The sequence below is a fragment of the Toxoplasma gondii genome, chromosome VI, assembly GCF_000006565.2.
Source record: "Toxoplasma gondii ME49 chromosome VI, whole genome shotgun sequence".
Taxonomy (NCBI): Eukaryota; Apicomplexa; class Conoidasida; order Eucoccidiorida; family Sarcocystidae; genus Toxoplasma; species Toxoplasma gondii.
In genome coordinates, this window is record NC_031473.1 from 2,509,575 (window position 1) to 2,526,294 (window position 16,720).

Below are 16,720 nucleotides of genomic sequence, written 5' to 3' on the forward strand. Positions count from 1 at the left end.
CAATACGTTTCAGAAGGAACACGAGTCGGCAAAAAGTGTAGCACGCAAGAGCTTCGTTTTTGTGCCTCCTTTCTGCGTGAGCATCACACGCACCGGACATAAAAAGCTTTCACGCAGTTCCAATACAGGTGCCAGGTCAACAAAAGATCGATCCGCGTTCTTTTGTGTACAAGCGAACACAACGAAGGGGCTTGCCAAAGTGAGGATCCTTGAATTTGTTGAACTTGTTTCTACGCGTCGGAAGTCACGTGACAGCCAGTCGGTGTCTCCGCTGCATTTGAAGAAACGAAAGAGGAAGCGTGAAGACAGAGAAGATCTTCTGTCGGTGAAAATCTATTGTATAAGGAGCGCGTGCGAGCTCCACCCTGTTGCCAACGAGAAATTCAAATCCGCCTGACAGACCTTCCTCGCCTAAGACGAAGACGAATCTGTGTCAGGCACAACGAACGTGAGCGTGAGGCTTTGCATCCGGACGCCACTGTCTGCTCGAGTGAAGAAGTTGGCGCTGAATGTGCCTGTTCCTTTTATAGAGTTCAACCGCTTCTGCTAGGTGTGAATTTGTGCGCTTCCGGGGGACTTCTGAAGCCTCTTCTTCGAAAACAAATTCCTTGAACAAGTCGCATGTGTGGGCGACATTTTGTTTTCCAGCACTTGGAAGAAAGAAAATGACACACACCCTCGGGAAAGCAACGAATAGAGGAAATTCCGAGATTCCTCTACACAGTGAACGAAAACATCTCTCCAGCGAACCCAGAAAATGTGACTTCTTTTAAAGGAAAGGCGATGAAGGTTTGACTTTGCTGAAACAAGGAACGACTACTAGATAAAAGTATCTTTGAAAACGTCTTGTGCATTCATCGAAAAGCAACAAACAAGTGAACGAATGCGGCGGCACCGTGGCACTCGATTAAAGTGGAGATCTCTCCAAAAACAGATTTTTCCTCGAGAATGCTTTCGAGGCAACATTTTGGAAAAGCGCAAACTCTTTGTGCTCCTCCACAAACTGGCGAAACGGACAGGGCCGCCTGGGGGCCGGCGCGTACCCTGTTCGTCTCCCAGTTTTTGGAATTAAAACTCAAAACAAATTCACAGAAAGCCTCGCTAACTCGTCACAGTCAGAGAACCTCAGCAGTAAATGACGACTGTCTCAATACGTCATTCAAGTCTAGTAATTTCGTCGGGGGGGGGGACTCATGCTAATATCCCATTATCTCTGCTCTCTCTCCATATATATATATATATATATATATAAAGATATGTAGATGAAGATATATATAGATATGTTGAAGAGACAGACAGAATTATTCATTCGTCAATTCAACAAGCGCCTTCGCATGTTTGGTATCGCTCCATGTGCACGCGCATGTCTTCGTAGCATTCACATGTCGCGCTGTACAGCATATATATATATATATATACACATATATATATATATATAGATAATTGCCTGCAAGTAACAGAAGAAACGTGTAGGTATATTCTCTATCCGGAGAAAGAGACAATTGAGTATAGAAAGTGTGCCGGCTTTTGTGGCAAAGCAAGACACGGAAAAAAAGATTATACATTTGATATGGAGTGGAGATCGAAACAATGAACCAGACGGGGGAATTACGGTGAATAAGCGTTTTCGTACTTTTTGCGTGTTCGGCCGTTTCTTTCGTTTCGTTTTCCCCTCTCTTTCGTTCTTGCAGTTCTCTTCTCGTTCCTCGTCTTCTTACGCACCTCCGCCGTTTCGATTTAGTCCGTCCACGGCTGTCTTCTCGTTTCGTCTCTCTGCTTCCCCGGACAGCGCAGTACATGTTCCCCGACTTTTCAACAGCGGTCGCGCCGTCCGCCAATGTCCTTCGACCTTCGAAGGGAAAGCTCGTTTCTCGTCGCAGATATGAGAGCTCTCCAGACGGAGATGCCGCTGACCGAGAAGCAGAAGCCAGCGGAAAAACGACGAAGACGAACGACAAGCGAGAGGGAGAAAGGAGGAGAAGAGACACAGTGGAAAAGCAGGAGAGAAAGAAGAAGCGAAGCAAGGAGCAGAAGCCAAACATGACGAAGGGAGAAGACCAGAAGTTGGAGACATGGTAGACGAGAAAGAAGAGGAGCGAGAAGAGAGAGAAGACGAAGAAGCAAGAAGAGCCGAGAGAAAACAAGGAAGCTGTTTTTCAGCAGAAAACGAAGAATTGGAGATGGCGTAGACCCCCGCATAAACAGGGAGAGGAGAGTGAGAATGAGAAACAGAGGAAGAATCAGACGAGGCAAATGCGGTAAAAAACAGAAAAGCCGTGATGCTGCTGCCAGTGCAAGAGACGACGAGAAGGCAGAAACAGCCGAAGGAAAAGAGGAGCAACGCGACGAAGAAGCGACAGAAGGAAAAGGAAGGGGAAATGACAAAGAACCAGAAACTTGCCAAGCAGAAAAAGGATCACAAGACGAGCGTGACACACTGTCTCCACCTCACTCTCCTGTTTTGTGTTGGTGTACATCCACCTCCGCGTATTCCTCTTCGCCAGTATTGAGGGACATTGTTTCTGCCTCATGCGTTCTTTCTCCTTCTTCTCTCGCTTCTTCCTTACGCAGTCCTTCTAATTCTCCTGCCTGTGCGTTCCTTGCCTGGTACCCTTCTTTGCATGCACACGTAGTCGACTGCATGCAGTTCTTCGACAGTGTTCTGCATGCGTTCTTTCGGAGTGGTTTAATTCTCTCCTCTCCTGCCGCTTTCCTCTCAATGCCAAGCTTCACACCGGCGTCGTGTGTTTGCCATGCTTTCGCATGACGAACGCGACAGTCTCCACTTTCGTCTTCTCTCTCCTCTCTCCTCTCTCCCCTGTCTCTTCTGTGTCTCGGTGTTCTGTTCATGATCGCTGCACCCTGTGCGACTCTTTTTGTTGTCGCCTTGACCCCAACTCCCTTCTCCCTGCGTTCGTTCTTCGCACCCTAGATCTTTTCTCTCTCGGCGTTCTCTTTTCGCGGTTCAGTCCACAAGACAGCTTGAAATTGTGGCTTCCCTTCTCTGGATTGTCTCTGAGTTTCCTCGTCTCTCCCCTCTCGCTGGGTATGCATCGCCTTGACTGCAACGGAGACAGCGCCCCGCCAGAGTTCTCTCCCTTTCGCCTCTCGCGCGACGCGCGCCGACTCCGACGCCCAGAAACCTGGCGGAACGCACGGACTTGTCTGCTTCCCACTGGCCACTGCTTCTCTCACCGAGAGAGGGCCAACGAGAGAACACGGAGAAGAAGAGAGCGAAGAAGAGAGCACAGAGGAAGAAGAGAAAGACGAGGAGGAAGAAGAGAAAGACGAGGAAGAAGAAGAGAAAGATGAGGAGGAAGAAGAGAAAGGTGAAGCAGAGTGCGAAGAAGGGAGAGGTGACGGTGTCAAGAGCGAAGAGGCAGAGGCGATCGGGAGGTCAAACGAGGAAGGAGACTGGAGAAAGGAAGGAAGAAACTGCGAAGAAGAATGAGAACAGCCTGCGCGTGCGACCTGCGAGAAAACGAAATCTGACGGACGAGACGGAGGAACCACGTAGGGATGGTATGTCTCAGAAGCCGGGAAGAGAGAAGGAGTTGCAGGTTCGTCTGAAGTCGACACAACATGGCAAGCAGGAGACATCCAGGAGTTGAAAAACTCCCTGATAGCCGGCAGAAGAAGGCGCCAGGTCAGAGAAACATCGACGCAGTGGCAAAGGCGTAAGCGACGCTCGGATCGAGCAGAAAAAGACCGGGGAGCAGTGCCTATTTGAAAATCAAATTTAGGAGGATAAAACTACAAACGTTTTAAAAGACAATAGAGACAACATCCGAAAATCCTAATTCGTGCGCTTCACGAACTCATGAAAGCAACAGCGGAAAATTGTGTTCAAAAACAAAAGTCTTTGAAATCCATCTCCAAAGTACGCCATGATACCAAAACATCTTTCCTTTCCTGTGTTCACTGCGTTCTGACGGAATGCCGTCTCGGACTTGTCTTTCCTTCCTCTCTCGGTACCTCCCTCTCCTTCTCTTTCTAACTTCTTTCGTCTTCGTCCACCCTCTCTCCTTTCGCGTTTTCTCCTCCTGCTGTCTCCCTTTCTCTGCTTGCTTCTTCCTTCTGTGCAACTTCGTCCGCTTCCTTCTTTCTCTCTTGCGGTTGCGTCTCCGCTGTTTCTCCTCGTGTCTTTTTCTTTCTGTGTGTCTTACGCGAGAGGACGCAGAGAGACTGAGGAGGAGTGTGCGGAGTGAAAAGAAGAAGAAAGTTCTCTTTTCTGGAGAGACAAGAATGCCCTTCCGCCTCCCACCGAACTCGCGCGCCGCTTCTGTGGCCAACAAGGCCGCCTTTTTCTCTCTCCGTCAAGAGCGGAGAAAACATGCTGCACATCAAGGAAAGGAACATCCACACATGTAAGCGAACGCACGCACCCACATGCAAACATCCTTTACTGACCTTTTTATAAATAAAAATGTATATTTGTAATAAACACGTATATGCATATATAAATATATATATAGATTACTAGATACAGATACATATAAGTATATATATATATATATATATATATATATATATGTAAATATAAATGTATGTATGTATATGCAAGTATATGTATACGCATGTGTATATATTATTAGATCTAGATGCATGTGGTCCCCTGATCTTGAGTGTATGTCTGCACGCAGATGCGTACATAAATGCAGTTTCGTATATATCCGTCATGGTAAAGGTCTCTCTCTCGGAACAACCAGGTACATGAAGATATATGAGTCTACATGTAGAAGTGGATATTGAGGAAAAGCCGCTTTTTGTGTCTTCGTGGGGAGATCGCAGAGAACGAAGTGAAGCCTACGACGCATGCAAGGGCAGAGGCGCGACTGCTGCGGCGTCGGCCATGTCAAAGTAGGAAGCCTCTCGCCGGAGATTTTTCAGCGCATGCAACAGGCGATACGTGAACCAGCCTGGCGTCATCAGAGAATCCACACAAAGGAATCCGTAAAACCCTAAACCCTGTGTTCTCGGGAAGTGGAAAAACGAACAAAGAGGCGAACGCGAGAGAAAGAAAACGCCAGATAACACATGACAGTGGACGACGATAAGCCGGACGGGAAAAAGGCAGCGAGAGAGAAAATGAGACGCGAAGCGAATAGAAGAGCTAACACCGAGGAAGCATGCGACATAGACGAAGAGCGAAGACGATACAGGGACTGAACATTTGAACTGCTTCTTTGCCTAATGTGGTTTTTCATTTCTTGCCGCTTCACCTGTCGGAGTTTGAGATCCTTCCAGGAGAACCTCGGCTGCAGATGTTCCCTCGTCTGGCACCAAGACGAAAATCGATGCGCGTCCCTCAGAGGTCGTCTGAAAAGGAGCATCGACAACGCGATGTAGACAAATGGAGTGGAGAAGGAAGACGAGATGTACACGAGGGCTGGGGGATTCTTTAGACGCGCAAACGAAGCGAAAACGAACAAAGACGAAAGCGAATCCATGCCGCGCAGACTCGAAAGTGAAAACGAGAGGCAAACGGGTGATGCGGCAGAAGGAAAGTGTGCAAGAACAGAAGGGAAATGGGAGGAAAGCGAAAAGGAAAACCACAGGGGGAAAGACCAGGGCAAAAAGACAAGGGAAAGGAAGACAGAGAGAAGAAAGGAAACATGCAACGAACGAGACGCAAAAACGTTTTGCGGTCTGTTTCGAGAGATAAACTTTAAAAGTGGTAAGGCACTAATAGAGAAAGACGAAGGCGAGAGAAATCACCTGGGATACAACAACGGAAATCGTCACAGAAGACACAGAGAAGAGAGACGGCGGGCAGGAGGGGGAGGAAGAGACGCAGCAGCGAGAAAAAAGAGTGAGCAAAACACGAACGCAGAAAAAACAGGAAGACGACAACGAGAAGAGAGTTGTCCCGCAAACGTAGAACGAGGTTTATGAAGAAACACAGAAAGGCTGTATGTAGCCACGAAGGAAGAAGGACTCGGAGCGACATCCGAAGGGCTCTGACAGCGCCTCCGAGATCCGAGAGAAATCCACGACCGAGCCGCAGACCCCCGCGCTGGCGAGAAATGAAGCCAACAGTCGAACAGAGTTGTCTTCCCCACACACCTTACCGTGACTGCAGAACCAAGTTCACAACCGGAAAAGCGCGTTTCGGTCCTCTGTTTCTCTGAGAGCCCCCCGGTCTCGAGGCGCGGCTCGGTTGCGCTCTTGGCTCTGGCGGAGACACCCGAAGACTCCGGCGAAACGCAGCCTGCAGATTTCACACGAAACATCTGACGTCGAAAGTCCGCCTCGCCGCCACTGGGTGGACAGACACCCGGGAGGGCCGAGGGAGAAGGTGAGAAAAGAAACGAAGGAGCTGCAGGGAAGCAGGGCAGAAGGGAGGAAGAAACTCGCGAGTTCATGAAGAAGAACTTTTCTGCCTCGGGTCTCTGCAAGTCAAGACGGTCAAGACGGGCGGGACCGGAAGGCGAATTGCAGACGCATGCATCTAAAGAAAGAGCAGAGGACTGAGACGAAAAATACAACGAGGTTGGAACCTAGTTTCGGAGGAAAGAGAGACAGAGAACACAAATCCGAAGAAGAAGAAACACAGATAAAAGAGACAGAAGAACCTACACAATGGAAAACCGATACAAAAGCGGTAGCGATACCTAGACACATACATCTGCCTATATACCTATATACCTATATACCAATATATATATATATATATATATATTTCTATCAGAGGGAATCGATGAAAAACATGTACACATATACATTTGGGGGAGGAGCGACGAACAGCAAGGATAAATATGCAGATTTGCATCCTATAGATGTGCGGCTGTCTGCGATATATGTTAAGAAATGAACCTCGCACTAAGAAAAGTTGGATAATTTGCATTGTTTTTCCGTACACTCTTTCTCTCTCTCGTGTGTCTGCTTTCCCTTTCGTTCTCTTTAGTCTTCCTTGTTACGTTCCCGGTATTTTGCTTCTCGTTTGCGACGCGTTTTCCAGTCTGTCGCATTTTGATTCGAGCGTCAGCAACTGGGTTGTCTGAGCTGAAGAAAAAGGCGCGCGCGGAAGACATACAGTGCCTCCCTGTCCTCTCTGTATTCACTCTTTCCTGCCTTTGCTCTCGCTTCCGCCTCCGCACGCAGATGTGCACAGGCGTCTCTCTCGCTCTCGGCATGGAGCGCCGAGGGAAACAGAAAAGGATACCTTGAGAACTGGGGAGAGCGAAGTCGCTCGTTTTCGCAGAGAAGAAGCAAGCGGCGAGAGAGGGGAAGAACCCACACGCGTGACAGCAATCGAAAATGAGGCAAAGCTGGACCCCTGAAGGCACAAGCGAAGGAAAGGAGAGGAGACAGACAATCCCCCAAAACCGGAGAGGGAAACAGCTGCGAAGAGACATGAACACAAGACAGAAAAGCCGCGAAAGAGAGAAACGAACGAAGAATCTGCAGGAGAAAAAGACGACCACAGACAACACAGGCGAGAAGAAGGCGGACAAGTCTCCTTCAAAGAAGAAGGAGAAGGTAGAGGAAAACGCATGATGAACCCTAGTCGAGGAAAGCGAGAGAAGGAGGATGAACGGCGAAACGCCATCTCATCCGCAGAAAGAACCACACAACTCCTGAAGCTTCTTCTTCTAAACAATGCCAGAAGAATGATCTGCAGAGAACTGTGCCAAGAGAGTGTCGCAATTCAACTCACAGAAACACGACAAACGGAGGAAACTGAAAACTCGTTGACGGCCTCTTCTCCCGCCACCCACCTGGAGCAACTGAGTCGACAATGGCCCTCAGTTCGGACCCCAATATAAGCCGACGAACGTCGGGAGATTCGAAATCGTCGGGCAGCAACGCGCCCTCCTACAGGGACAGACAGATCGGCCAGAGGAGAGCGAGAGACGAGGAATGATAGAAGAGACGCACGCATGTAAAGCGATTCAGCTGAGGCAGGTGTATACGCGGAGAGAGATTTCGACGGATGTCACCAGAAGGAAACAAGAGATATTTTGCTCCTTCGAATGAGACGAAGGCGAACAAGAATATCCATGTATCCGCGACAGGATATAGTCCCTCTCCGTACAAGCTTCGAGACAGGCGTCATATGAGATCCACGAGCAAGACGAGGGTCTACTCAGGGCATGCACAGACAGTGAAACGACGCCTGCTCGCACCACACAAAGGCGGGGAGAGAGCAGTGAAAACAGATAATACAGAAGCCAGTAAGGAAGCGGGAGAGAGCATAACAGCGCTTTTCTTCACAGAGCGCGTATTTTTTATTTCCCCTAAATTCGAATCTTTGTGCTAATGCGAGAAATCCACTCGTGAAACCATAGTTGACATATCCTGCAGACAAGAAACAGCTGGAGACTCGAGACTTGCGTTTTCAGAAGACGTCTAAGCACGTCCTCCTCGACGCATATTCCTGACACTCATGTTCGAAGCACCGCGAACCAGGTGTCTGTACAGACACCGAGGTCCTCAATCAGACAGCCCACATGCAGAGACCGCAGCCGTTCTGCGGGTGTTGAACAGTTTCTGACGAATGCGTTCGGAAGAAACCTACGCAGACGGACGAAGCGAAATACGGATGATTAGGAGGAAGCTGCACGCCACAGCCAGAGAAGAAGAAGAGAATCACGTCGCCTGCAGCAGCCGTCTCCACAAGCGAAGTGAGGTGTCTCTGAAGAAAAACATAGCGAAAAGAGCAATGAGTCAAATCTGGCTTCGGAATTTTCGTCTGCGTCTGTACCACACGTTGCCCCACAGGCACGGATCGTGGAAAGAGCTCGGGACATGTCTTCCTGCAATACACCCAAAACATGTCTCTCTGCAGCCTGGAACTTTGCCACGCATTCGGCGAAGGGACACAGGCAATGGGAACCCAGTAAAGCGTCACAGACACGATATCTCCATGTGCTGCGCGGTTCGTGTCATTTCTCGCTTCTCTGGCGCTTCTTTTGCTTCCTCGCGTTCTCCTCCTTCACACAGGAATGAATAGATGCACATATATATACAACTATATACATATATATACATTTATACACGAATAATAGGTGTGTGTTGGAAGGCAGCCAGAGAGAATAACACACATCCACCAGAGAGAAAATAGAGGCGATATGTGCCAGTGGAAGGATTTTGTACGTCGACGAATAGAACCGCTTTCTGTTGATAAGATCCAAAACCTCGAGAGTGAGAAAACGAAGAAACGACTGCTGAAGCATCTTTCACCTACAAGAATGTTTGCTTTGGTCGGCGAGTGCAGTGTCTCCTCAGCCTCCGGAGGACCAGTGAGCTTCCTCTTGTCGGTGTAGAGGCACCTGAAAGAAAAGACGGAGACCGGCCGGAAGCGGCAGACAAAAGAAAAATGACGAGAACCGCGCAGTAGATCGACGAAAAGTGTTCGTCACGTTTACTAGGAACAGCGATCTTGCAACTGGCTTGAGTCTGCATGGAACTTTGACAAGCAGGTATCTCCAAACCAGACAGCGTGCGTCGCTTCAGTTGCTCCAAGAGAAACAGATGAATCTCTTTATCAAACCTTCGGGTCGATTCGAAGTCAAAACGATGCCCAAAGTGCTTGGTGTTGCTTCTGCATGGTTCATATAAAGAAGCACTGACTCTTCCTATGCTTGCCCGCTTGCGAGAGTCTCATGAGCTAGAACCATACCAGTGGTCCCCGAATAAGACAGGTAAAAAGGCTGACTAGGTGCTCTCGGTCTCGTGGTCACTTTCTGCACTTCCATTAACAGCCGAACACCGCACGGAGGCAGAGGCAGCCCCCTGTGTCCGTTCAGACAAGAAATGCTGTCAGGTTCACACACGACCAACTCTATCACAAGGGCATGGTTTCTGAAAAGACATTTTGAGCGGAGACATTCGCAGTCACACTGCCAAGAAAAGAGATGCAGAGAGACTGGCTGCCGCGACGGGAAGATTTGGTGTAGAGTGGTAAACAGGGAATCGTAAAAAAGGCAAACAACCCTTGAAAGTTATCTCTGTCTCCTTTCTTAGCTTTTCCTCGTTCGCGCGCATCGTGCTGACTTGACACTGTCAAATCCGAAACCATAACGAAGGACATCTGCGAGTTTGATGCAGTCCGCTGCTGCTCCTTCTGCGAAAGTAGAAAGGACAGAAACAACACAGACGACAGAAATGGCAATGGTGCCTGTTGGAAGGCAAATGATGGAGAGAGATGGAAAACATAAATGGCTTGAGACTGAAACAGAAACGTGAGACACAAACAACAGTAGGAATCAACACATCAAGTTTGAATCGACAGCCACAGACTTCCCCTTGGCGGATTCACGGATCCTAATCCACTCTGAAGATCTCACAGTTGACAGAGATGCAAATCAAGAGCACGAAGGAGCGCCAGACGCTTAGAGGCCACCACCGGCGGGTGTACAGACACCCGAGAAACGGCAAAGTCGGGTCTCACCAAGTTGGCAGAATTTGCCTAAGTAGTTACACCCGACACATAAAGCGCGTTTTGTAGGCGGCCTGTCTTCGTCTCGAGGTCTCCACTCTTTCGCTCTCTCATTTGGCGTCTGCCTTGCCTGCCGCCTTCCTTTTGCCTCAAAGGACAACCTTCCGGAATTGTTCTGTGTCGCCGACGGACAGGAACTGTCCGATGCTGTCGCGGACAACATGTTCCTCTCCGCGAGGCAAGTGAGGTCGACGCTCTCGCGTCCCCCGAGCGGGGCGCTTTGGTCTCTCTGTGGCGAGAAAAGCGACGGAGCACAATCGTTGAAAAGACGTGCACCTTGTTCTCGAGCTCTGCCATATTCTTCTCTCTCACAGGCTTGTCCCGCCTCCCCTTCTTCTTCTCCCTCTCGACTTCGCTTCGCCTGAGCTTCGATAGAAGCAAACGCAGCGGCGAATGACTGCACTTCTCCCAACGCGGAACGGCCACTCCTCTCGTTTCTCTCGAAACCCATCTCGATCCCTTTATCTCTCAAGTCGACTCCCTTCGCCTCTGTCGAGAAAGACGGAAGGGGAGGAGAGTCTGGGTGGATTCCTTCACGTGGCAGAAACGCAGAGGAGGAGCGCATGCACCAGCGCGGCCCCCGTAGTTCTTCTGGGCTTGCAGCTGGGATGAACGCAGGGGGTCGACAAGATGAGACGGACGAAAAGGTAGAAGAAGCAGGACAAAGAAAGGGCACATTCATCAGCTTCGTCGATGCCGAAGGGGAGGAGGAGAGTCGCGGGAAAAAAGGAAGTAGAGACGACTCATCGACGTTTTTTGCGAAAAACCACTCGACTGGGTCTGTGTCGACGGACGAGATTGGAAAGTCATCGACTTCTGACTTTTCCACTTCTGAAGAAGACGTCAGACGAAAATGAGTGACAGCCGTATCCACCTTCATCTTGCCTTGCGCGTCTCCGCTCAGTCCTCCTTCAGTCGACTGTGGTCTCGTTTCTTCTTCTCGTCTCTCTCTTTCTGCGTGCCACTGTGACACCCGATCCGCATTTTCGCGGGACTCGTTGAAAGGCGCAGAATCGTAGTCAACTTGCGATGCTTGCGTTGTTCGCTGGAGAAGACTACAGGCGCCTTGACGGCTGTCTAGACACCTGAGAGACCCACTACCTCTGCACCCCAGGGGTGCGACTGAACCTGGGCCAGACGAAACGCAGGAAGACGAAAGTGAGGAGAACGCGAAACCTCGATGGAAGACGGATGGCGAGAGAAGACGAGGAAGGTCTCCTGCTTCGTCTTGTTTCCAGACAAGCTCTGCGTCGTCCTGGCTATCGGGCGTATGTCCCTGCGTCTCTTGTTTTCTATTCAAACGGGTACCCGACGGCATGCGGCCATCGAAAGACAGAGTCGAACTTTCGCTGTCTCCGTCACCTTCGGACGCCAAGAGCTGCTGCGGTACCTCGGTGGCCTTCCTCTCAGACGAACCTCCAATTTGCGGGACTCTCGGGGTCGCCTTCAACGCACGTCCTGCCTCCTCACAGGAGTCTATACACCTGCTGTCTGCGTGACGTGCGAACCCAGACGAGGCCTCCGAACGCACCTGCTCACTTCCCCCTCTTTTATGGCGATCTCGCTCTCCTTCGCCCGCTCGAGCAAGTTCAGATCGCTCGTCCTCTGACGTTGCTTCCAAAGAACTCAACGCAGACCGCCTAGAAGAGGAGAAGCCGAACCTCGCCGGGGGTAAAGGAGGCCCACGCCATTCCCTCCCGCCTTCTCTGCGTGGAAACATCGGTGGGTCTTGATCACATGAAAGCCTTTTGTGGGTGCTCTGAATGTCAGCGGGAGAGAAGCCGCCCTCGTTCGTGGAGGAGAAAGTCGAAAAGAGACGAAGGAGGTGAACAGATCCCGCCTCGTCTCGGACAAGGACTTCCTGCTCTGTCCGAGGAGCTTTCTCTGTGAAACACGACCTCATACCTGCCTCGCCTTCTTCCCACTGTTCTGCCGTTGTCGGAGTGAACGAACGACGAGACGCAGAAGCATGTTCATTAGCGATCGGCGAAGCAGGTGCGCGAGACGAAGAATACGTCTCGCCTTCCGCCTCTCGGGCAGTCCTGTTTCCTTTGTCTCTGCTTCGTCGAGGCGCGTCCACCCACGCCGGCGTCGGCTCATCGAGTCGATGAAACTGACCGGCAGCTGCAGCACACGAATCCTTGGTTTGCTCCTTTACGGGGTTTGGCGCTGCGCTGGTGGAGTCGGAGCAGCCTGTTGTCTCCTGCGCACTGTCGCCTTCCGGCTTCTGTTCCCTTCCGCTCCTTGTCCCCATGGATCGTCTCCCAGGTTTGTCTCCACTCACTGTGGGAGACGCGGAGATGTGTTCTCCCGTTTCTTGTGTCTCTCTTTTCTGGCCACTTCTCTCCTCTTCCGTACCACGAAACCCATCTCCTGTCGCTGCACTGTGTTCCGCTGGACCCCGGTGTTTCTCCCTACTTGTTTCTGCCTTCGAATGGCCACTCCATGCAATGTCGAAAGACGCAAGCCAGCCTTCGCCTTTCTGCTTTCTCCCTCCCTCCTCTTCATGCACTTCATTGAACTTCCATCCACCCTTCGCGGTCGTGCTTGCTCCGCTCGTTTCCCCCTTCAGCTCCTCTTTGATGACAGAGACCCCTTCGTCATCGAAGTATCCCACGACGAGAGCGGAAGACGAGACTGTCTCCGAGCTCCTGTCTGTGGGTTCATGTTCTTCAAGCACAGCCCTCTCGCATGTCTTACTCTGTTTGTCTCCGCGAGACCTCTCTTTCGCCTCCCGTCTATTTCTATGGCCTTTTTTCGGTGCCACAATCCCTGTTTCCTCGCGTCTCCCTTGCGTCACCTCTCCCGCCTTCTGTTCGCAGCCTTGGCTGTGGTTCGTTTCACCTTCTCTCTGCATCGTCGAAAGTGCTCGTGCAGCGCAGACCTCCACATCTTTCTCAGGTTCCTGCTGTCGCCTTTCACCCGCCACTGAATCCGACTGCCGGAGGGAGGAAGCTTTTCTATAAAAGGGTTTATCGCCAGAAAGAGAAGCCGAACTCATGTCTGGCGAGCCGTCGTCGGTTGCTCCCCCTTTCCCTTCTTGGGAATTGTCTTTTGTGTCGGTCTCTCGCTTTCTCTGGAGCGGTTCACTCTCTCCGCTCTCTGTCTCTTGCTGTCGAATCGGAACGCATCCACTCTTTGGGGGCATGACCTTATCTGCATGCGTCGCCACACGCTTCTCAGAAGGCAAGTCAGGAAGCGACTGAACAGAGAAAGACACCTTCTCCTTCCCCAAGCAGGGACTATTTGCACCTGGGAGCTGAGTTGCAGGGGAAGACAGAGGGAGAGGGGAAGGACTGGCGCGCCACGGTGGATGGGGAGCCGAGACACGACTCCGTCTGCGGGGGACAAAGGTGCTTGGTGTCGCCGGGGCAGCGAGGCGAGTCAAGGATGCATGAGGACGGGGACGAGGAACAGAAAGTGGAGAGACGAGGAAAGAAGGATCAGGAACAGCGGCCGAGGCGGCAATAAGACTGGAGGAAAGGTGTGACTGCGAAGGTGCGGACAATGCAGAGGCGGAGGCGGAAGGAGGCAGACAAATACGCCCTTGCTCAAGGGACGCAGCCGCGCATTTCTCACACATGACTTTCGGTGAAGGCGGGGGAGCTTCTGGCCAAGGCCAAGCAAGTTGGCGGGGCTGAGCAGGTGAGAATGCACTCGGACCGGCGAATGCTCCACTACGCTCGGACTCACGTTTTTTAGGCAGCGCTTTTAACGTCGTCCCTGCCGACGGCTGCGATAGCCGCGTATCCACTTGAGTCCGGACAGAACCGCCTGCGGGAGGCGAGCGCGAGGAGGGAACTGTAGTCGATTGTTCGCGTCCGGGGGCGACCGCGGGGGGTCTGTCGTGCCTGGCAGCAGAACGATGAGTACGCGGATGCGAAGTGACAAGAGCGGAACACGCGTACTGCTGTGCGTGGTTGTTTCCATGGTCCTCAGTCAACACCTTTTGTTTCGGTGCCGGTTCGCGGACAGAAACCGGGGAGGTTTTCTGAAAGACAGGCGCCGGCCGCTTTCGCAGGAAACACGCTGGGATTGCTGCCGCTGAGTTGGCGTGGACCTGAGCCTCGCCCGGCGAAGAGCCGGTCTCCGGATCCGTCAGTCGGACAACTTGAGGAAACGAGTTACTGGTTTCGTCACGCTGGAACGGACTCGTTGGCGTTTCCTGGCGAGGAGAGACGCTCACGCTGCTTGAGGGAAGGCTTCTGTGTGAAGACACTTGGACAACCGCGGCAGTTCTGACAGAACTGAAAGTTGTGACGGTTGTCCACGAAGTTGCCCACGGCGCAACTCCCAGTTTGCGGCCATTCTCCGGTGGACATACAGCTGGAGCTGTCTCGTCGCCGAGGAACAGGGCAGCCAGGCGGGTCAGCATTTTGACTCAGAACAGTACAATTGCAGCCAGGGAGAACACTCATCTCGCATTCGCAGACATGGCTACCCGCGCAATATTGAAAATGCAGTTTAGAAATGAAAAATCTGCCGCAGAAAGAAGTGATCGCAGAAGTGTGTGCCTCGCTAAAGCGGGCGCAAAGCTCTGGCCACCTGAAGTGAGCCTTCACACCACAGTCGGCCGCGTGAAACTGCGCACGAAAACGAAACGTGGACCCCAAGGAAGAAGGGTTGAGAATCCGGCCAGAAACCAATAGCGATCTTCATCGATAGCACGAAAAAAGAGAAATAGCGTCGAATAATGCCCGGAACAAGCAGATAGAAGACCTCATATTGCAAATAGCTATCGGAAGATGTGCTTTCGGACCCTTTGCGTACGCTGACTCCGTCCGCAGCTCCGAGCATTCATCTAGGAAAAGGGGAGACGAGGGAGAAGCAGGAACAGTAGCTGTTTCCTAGGACAAAGTAACGATTCAGAAAAAGAGGGCTGAAAACACTATATTCCATGGGATGTCTCTGGAGCACGTTTCAGCCGACGCTGTCGCCAATGTCAAAAACCGCGCACAGAAAAGAAGGCGCACGTTGCGCACCGAGAGTTGCTCACAGAGTAACAAACGCATAATGTCGGTCGGCTGTTTTGGCGCAGAAAAAGAACGTGTAACGTCTTACTCTGGTGTTCGCTTTGAAAGACGCCTCAGTTTCAAAGACGAACTCTCCTTGCTGCAACACAAATAGGCCTTTTCAGCACTACGACCTGTGTGGTTGATAGAAGCTTAACACTGTCCCCACAAGACACGCGAGACGAGACAAGAAACAACGATGGAGGCGTGAAGGCAACAAGAACGACAAATTACAGAGCGAATTGAATCTTTCCCCCTTCTCTTTCCCCGCGCTCTCCAGCTCCACGAGAAACCTTGGTGAACGGCACTGGGTAGTAAGCTGACAGGGGGTCCCATCTTGCGCAGCACTCGGAGCCGGGGGATTTGCACGACACAGAAAAAGGCAGAAACTCACTGGCCTACTACCTTACTTGCTCCTCCTGCAAGTCAACGGTGCTACGACAATGACTACTGCTCAAGCATTCATCACCTGTCGGAATACGTCTGTGTTTCTCTGCACACTGTGCCACGATTGAACGTCATCGAATCCGCTCTACTATTGCCGTCCACCAGCGACATTATATCTGATCGAGATAAAACTCATGAAAGAACGTGTTCTTTAAAATGATTGCATACCATGACGCTTGTACTGCTGTGATGAAAACCATACGTGATTGGGCAGCCTGTCTCGCGCAGTTGCCACCAGACCGTGAGCGCTCGCGTCGTGTTGGGCAGCAACAGAAGTTACCAATTTCGAAAACGCTATGCTCCACGCAGATGCACAGTGAATGGGAGAAAGCTGAGCACTAAAACATGGAGCGAGGAAGTGCTTGTACATTTGTTGTTATCCAAATGATGTACGTACTCCGTACCAAAGGTGCCGGAGCATGACTTAAAGCTCGACTATCTGGGCTCGAAGCGACTGATGTTTAGCGAGTGGGCGTTGCTACATGTGTAGATGCATGTGATGCAGAGAGAAAAAGAACTCATTCGAGTGCAGTTTGTGGCAGAGCAGGGACGAGAGTTTCTCGAGTTGCACTAGTGATGGCGCAGCTGTTCGCGTCGATTCCACTCACGAAGCTCACAACGAAGATCAATTATTGTACGCGCTTTCATTTGATGTGGATTTACGGCCCTGTCATGTGACATGAAAACGGTCATGTCTGCTGCAGAAGATGTTTCACGCATGAACGCCAGCGATCTAAGAGTGCACTCTCCCTTGAAGTTCTGTCCACGCAAATCTGGCCATCACACCATCTAGACGTCAGAGTGAACACGCTAGGCC

The 16,720-nt window shown here is 51.2% G+C and overlaps 2 protein-coding genes across 2 annotated transcripts; both read right to left on the reverse strand.

The window, feature by feature from the left end:
* Window positions 1-1,447: 1,447 nt before the first annotated feature.
* TGME49_243298 (ICE family protease (caspase) p20 domain-containing protein) lies at window positions 1,448-15,174 on the reverse strand. The gene is made up of 11 exons (XM_018780667.1): window positions 10,397-15,174; window positions 10,000-10,069; window positions 9,191-9,275; window positions 8,522-8,638; window positions 7,722-7,818; window positions 7,166-7,279; window positions 6,072-6,319; window positions 5,223-5,319; window positions 4,811-4,919; window positions 4,167-4,336; window positions 1,448-3,566 (listed from the first exon to the last, which is right to left on the reverse strand). Exons 1-11 carry the CDS (start codon window positions 14,817-14,819, stop codon window positions 2,929-2,931), a joined length of 6,168 nt encoding a protein of 2,055 aa, XP_018637504.1. The 5' UTR covers window positions 14,820-15,174; the 3' UTR covers window positions 1,448-2,928.
* Window positions 15,175-15,536: 362 nt separating this feature from the next.
* TGME49_243302 (hypothetical protein) lies at window positions 15,537-16,716 on the reverse strand (the record flags this gene model as incomplete). Its single annotated transcript, XM_018780668.1, has 2 exons — window positions 16,072-16,716; window positions 15,537-15,556 (listed from the first exon to the last, which is right to left on the reverse strand). The coding sequence occupies exons 1-2, from the start codon at window positions 16,271-16,273 to the stop codon at window positions 15,537-15,539; spliced, it is 222 nt and encodes a 73-aa protein (XP_018637505.1). The 5' UTR covers window positions 16,274-16,716.
* Window positions 16,717-16,720: the final 4 nt, after the last annotated feature.

Excerpts from the sequence above, each read along its gene's own strand:
- TGME49_243298 (XM_018780667.1), bottom strand. The coding sequence starts at position 14,819 with ATGCTGACCCGCCTGGCTGCCCTGTTCCTCGGCGACGAGACAGCTCCA. Across the intron at positions 8,639-9,190 it reads CGACCAAAGCAAACATTCTT|AGACACCTCACTTCGCTTGT; the intron begins GTAGGTGAAAGA and ends GTTTTTCTTCAG. Across the intron at positions 4,337-4,810 it reads CCTCTGCCCTTGCATGCGTC|CATGTTTTCTCCGCTCTTGA; the intron begins GTAGGCTTCACT and ends CTTGATGTGCAG.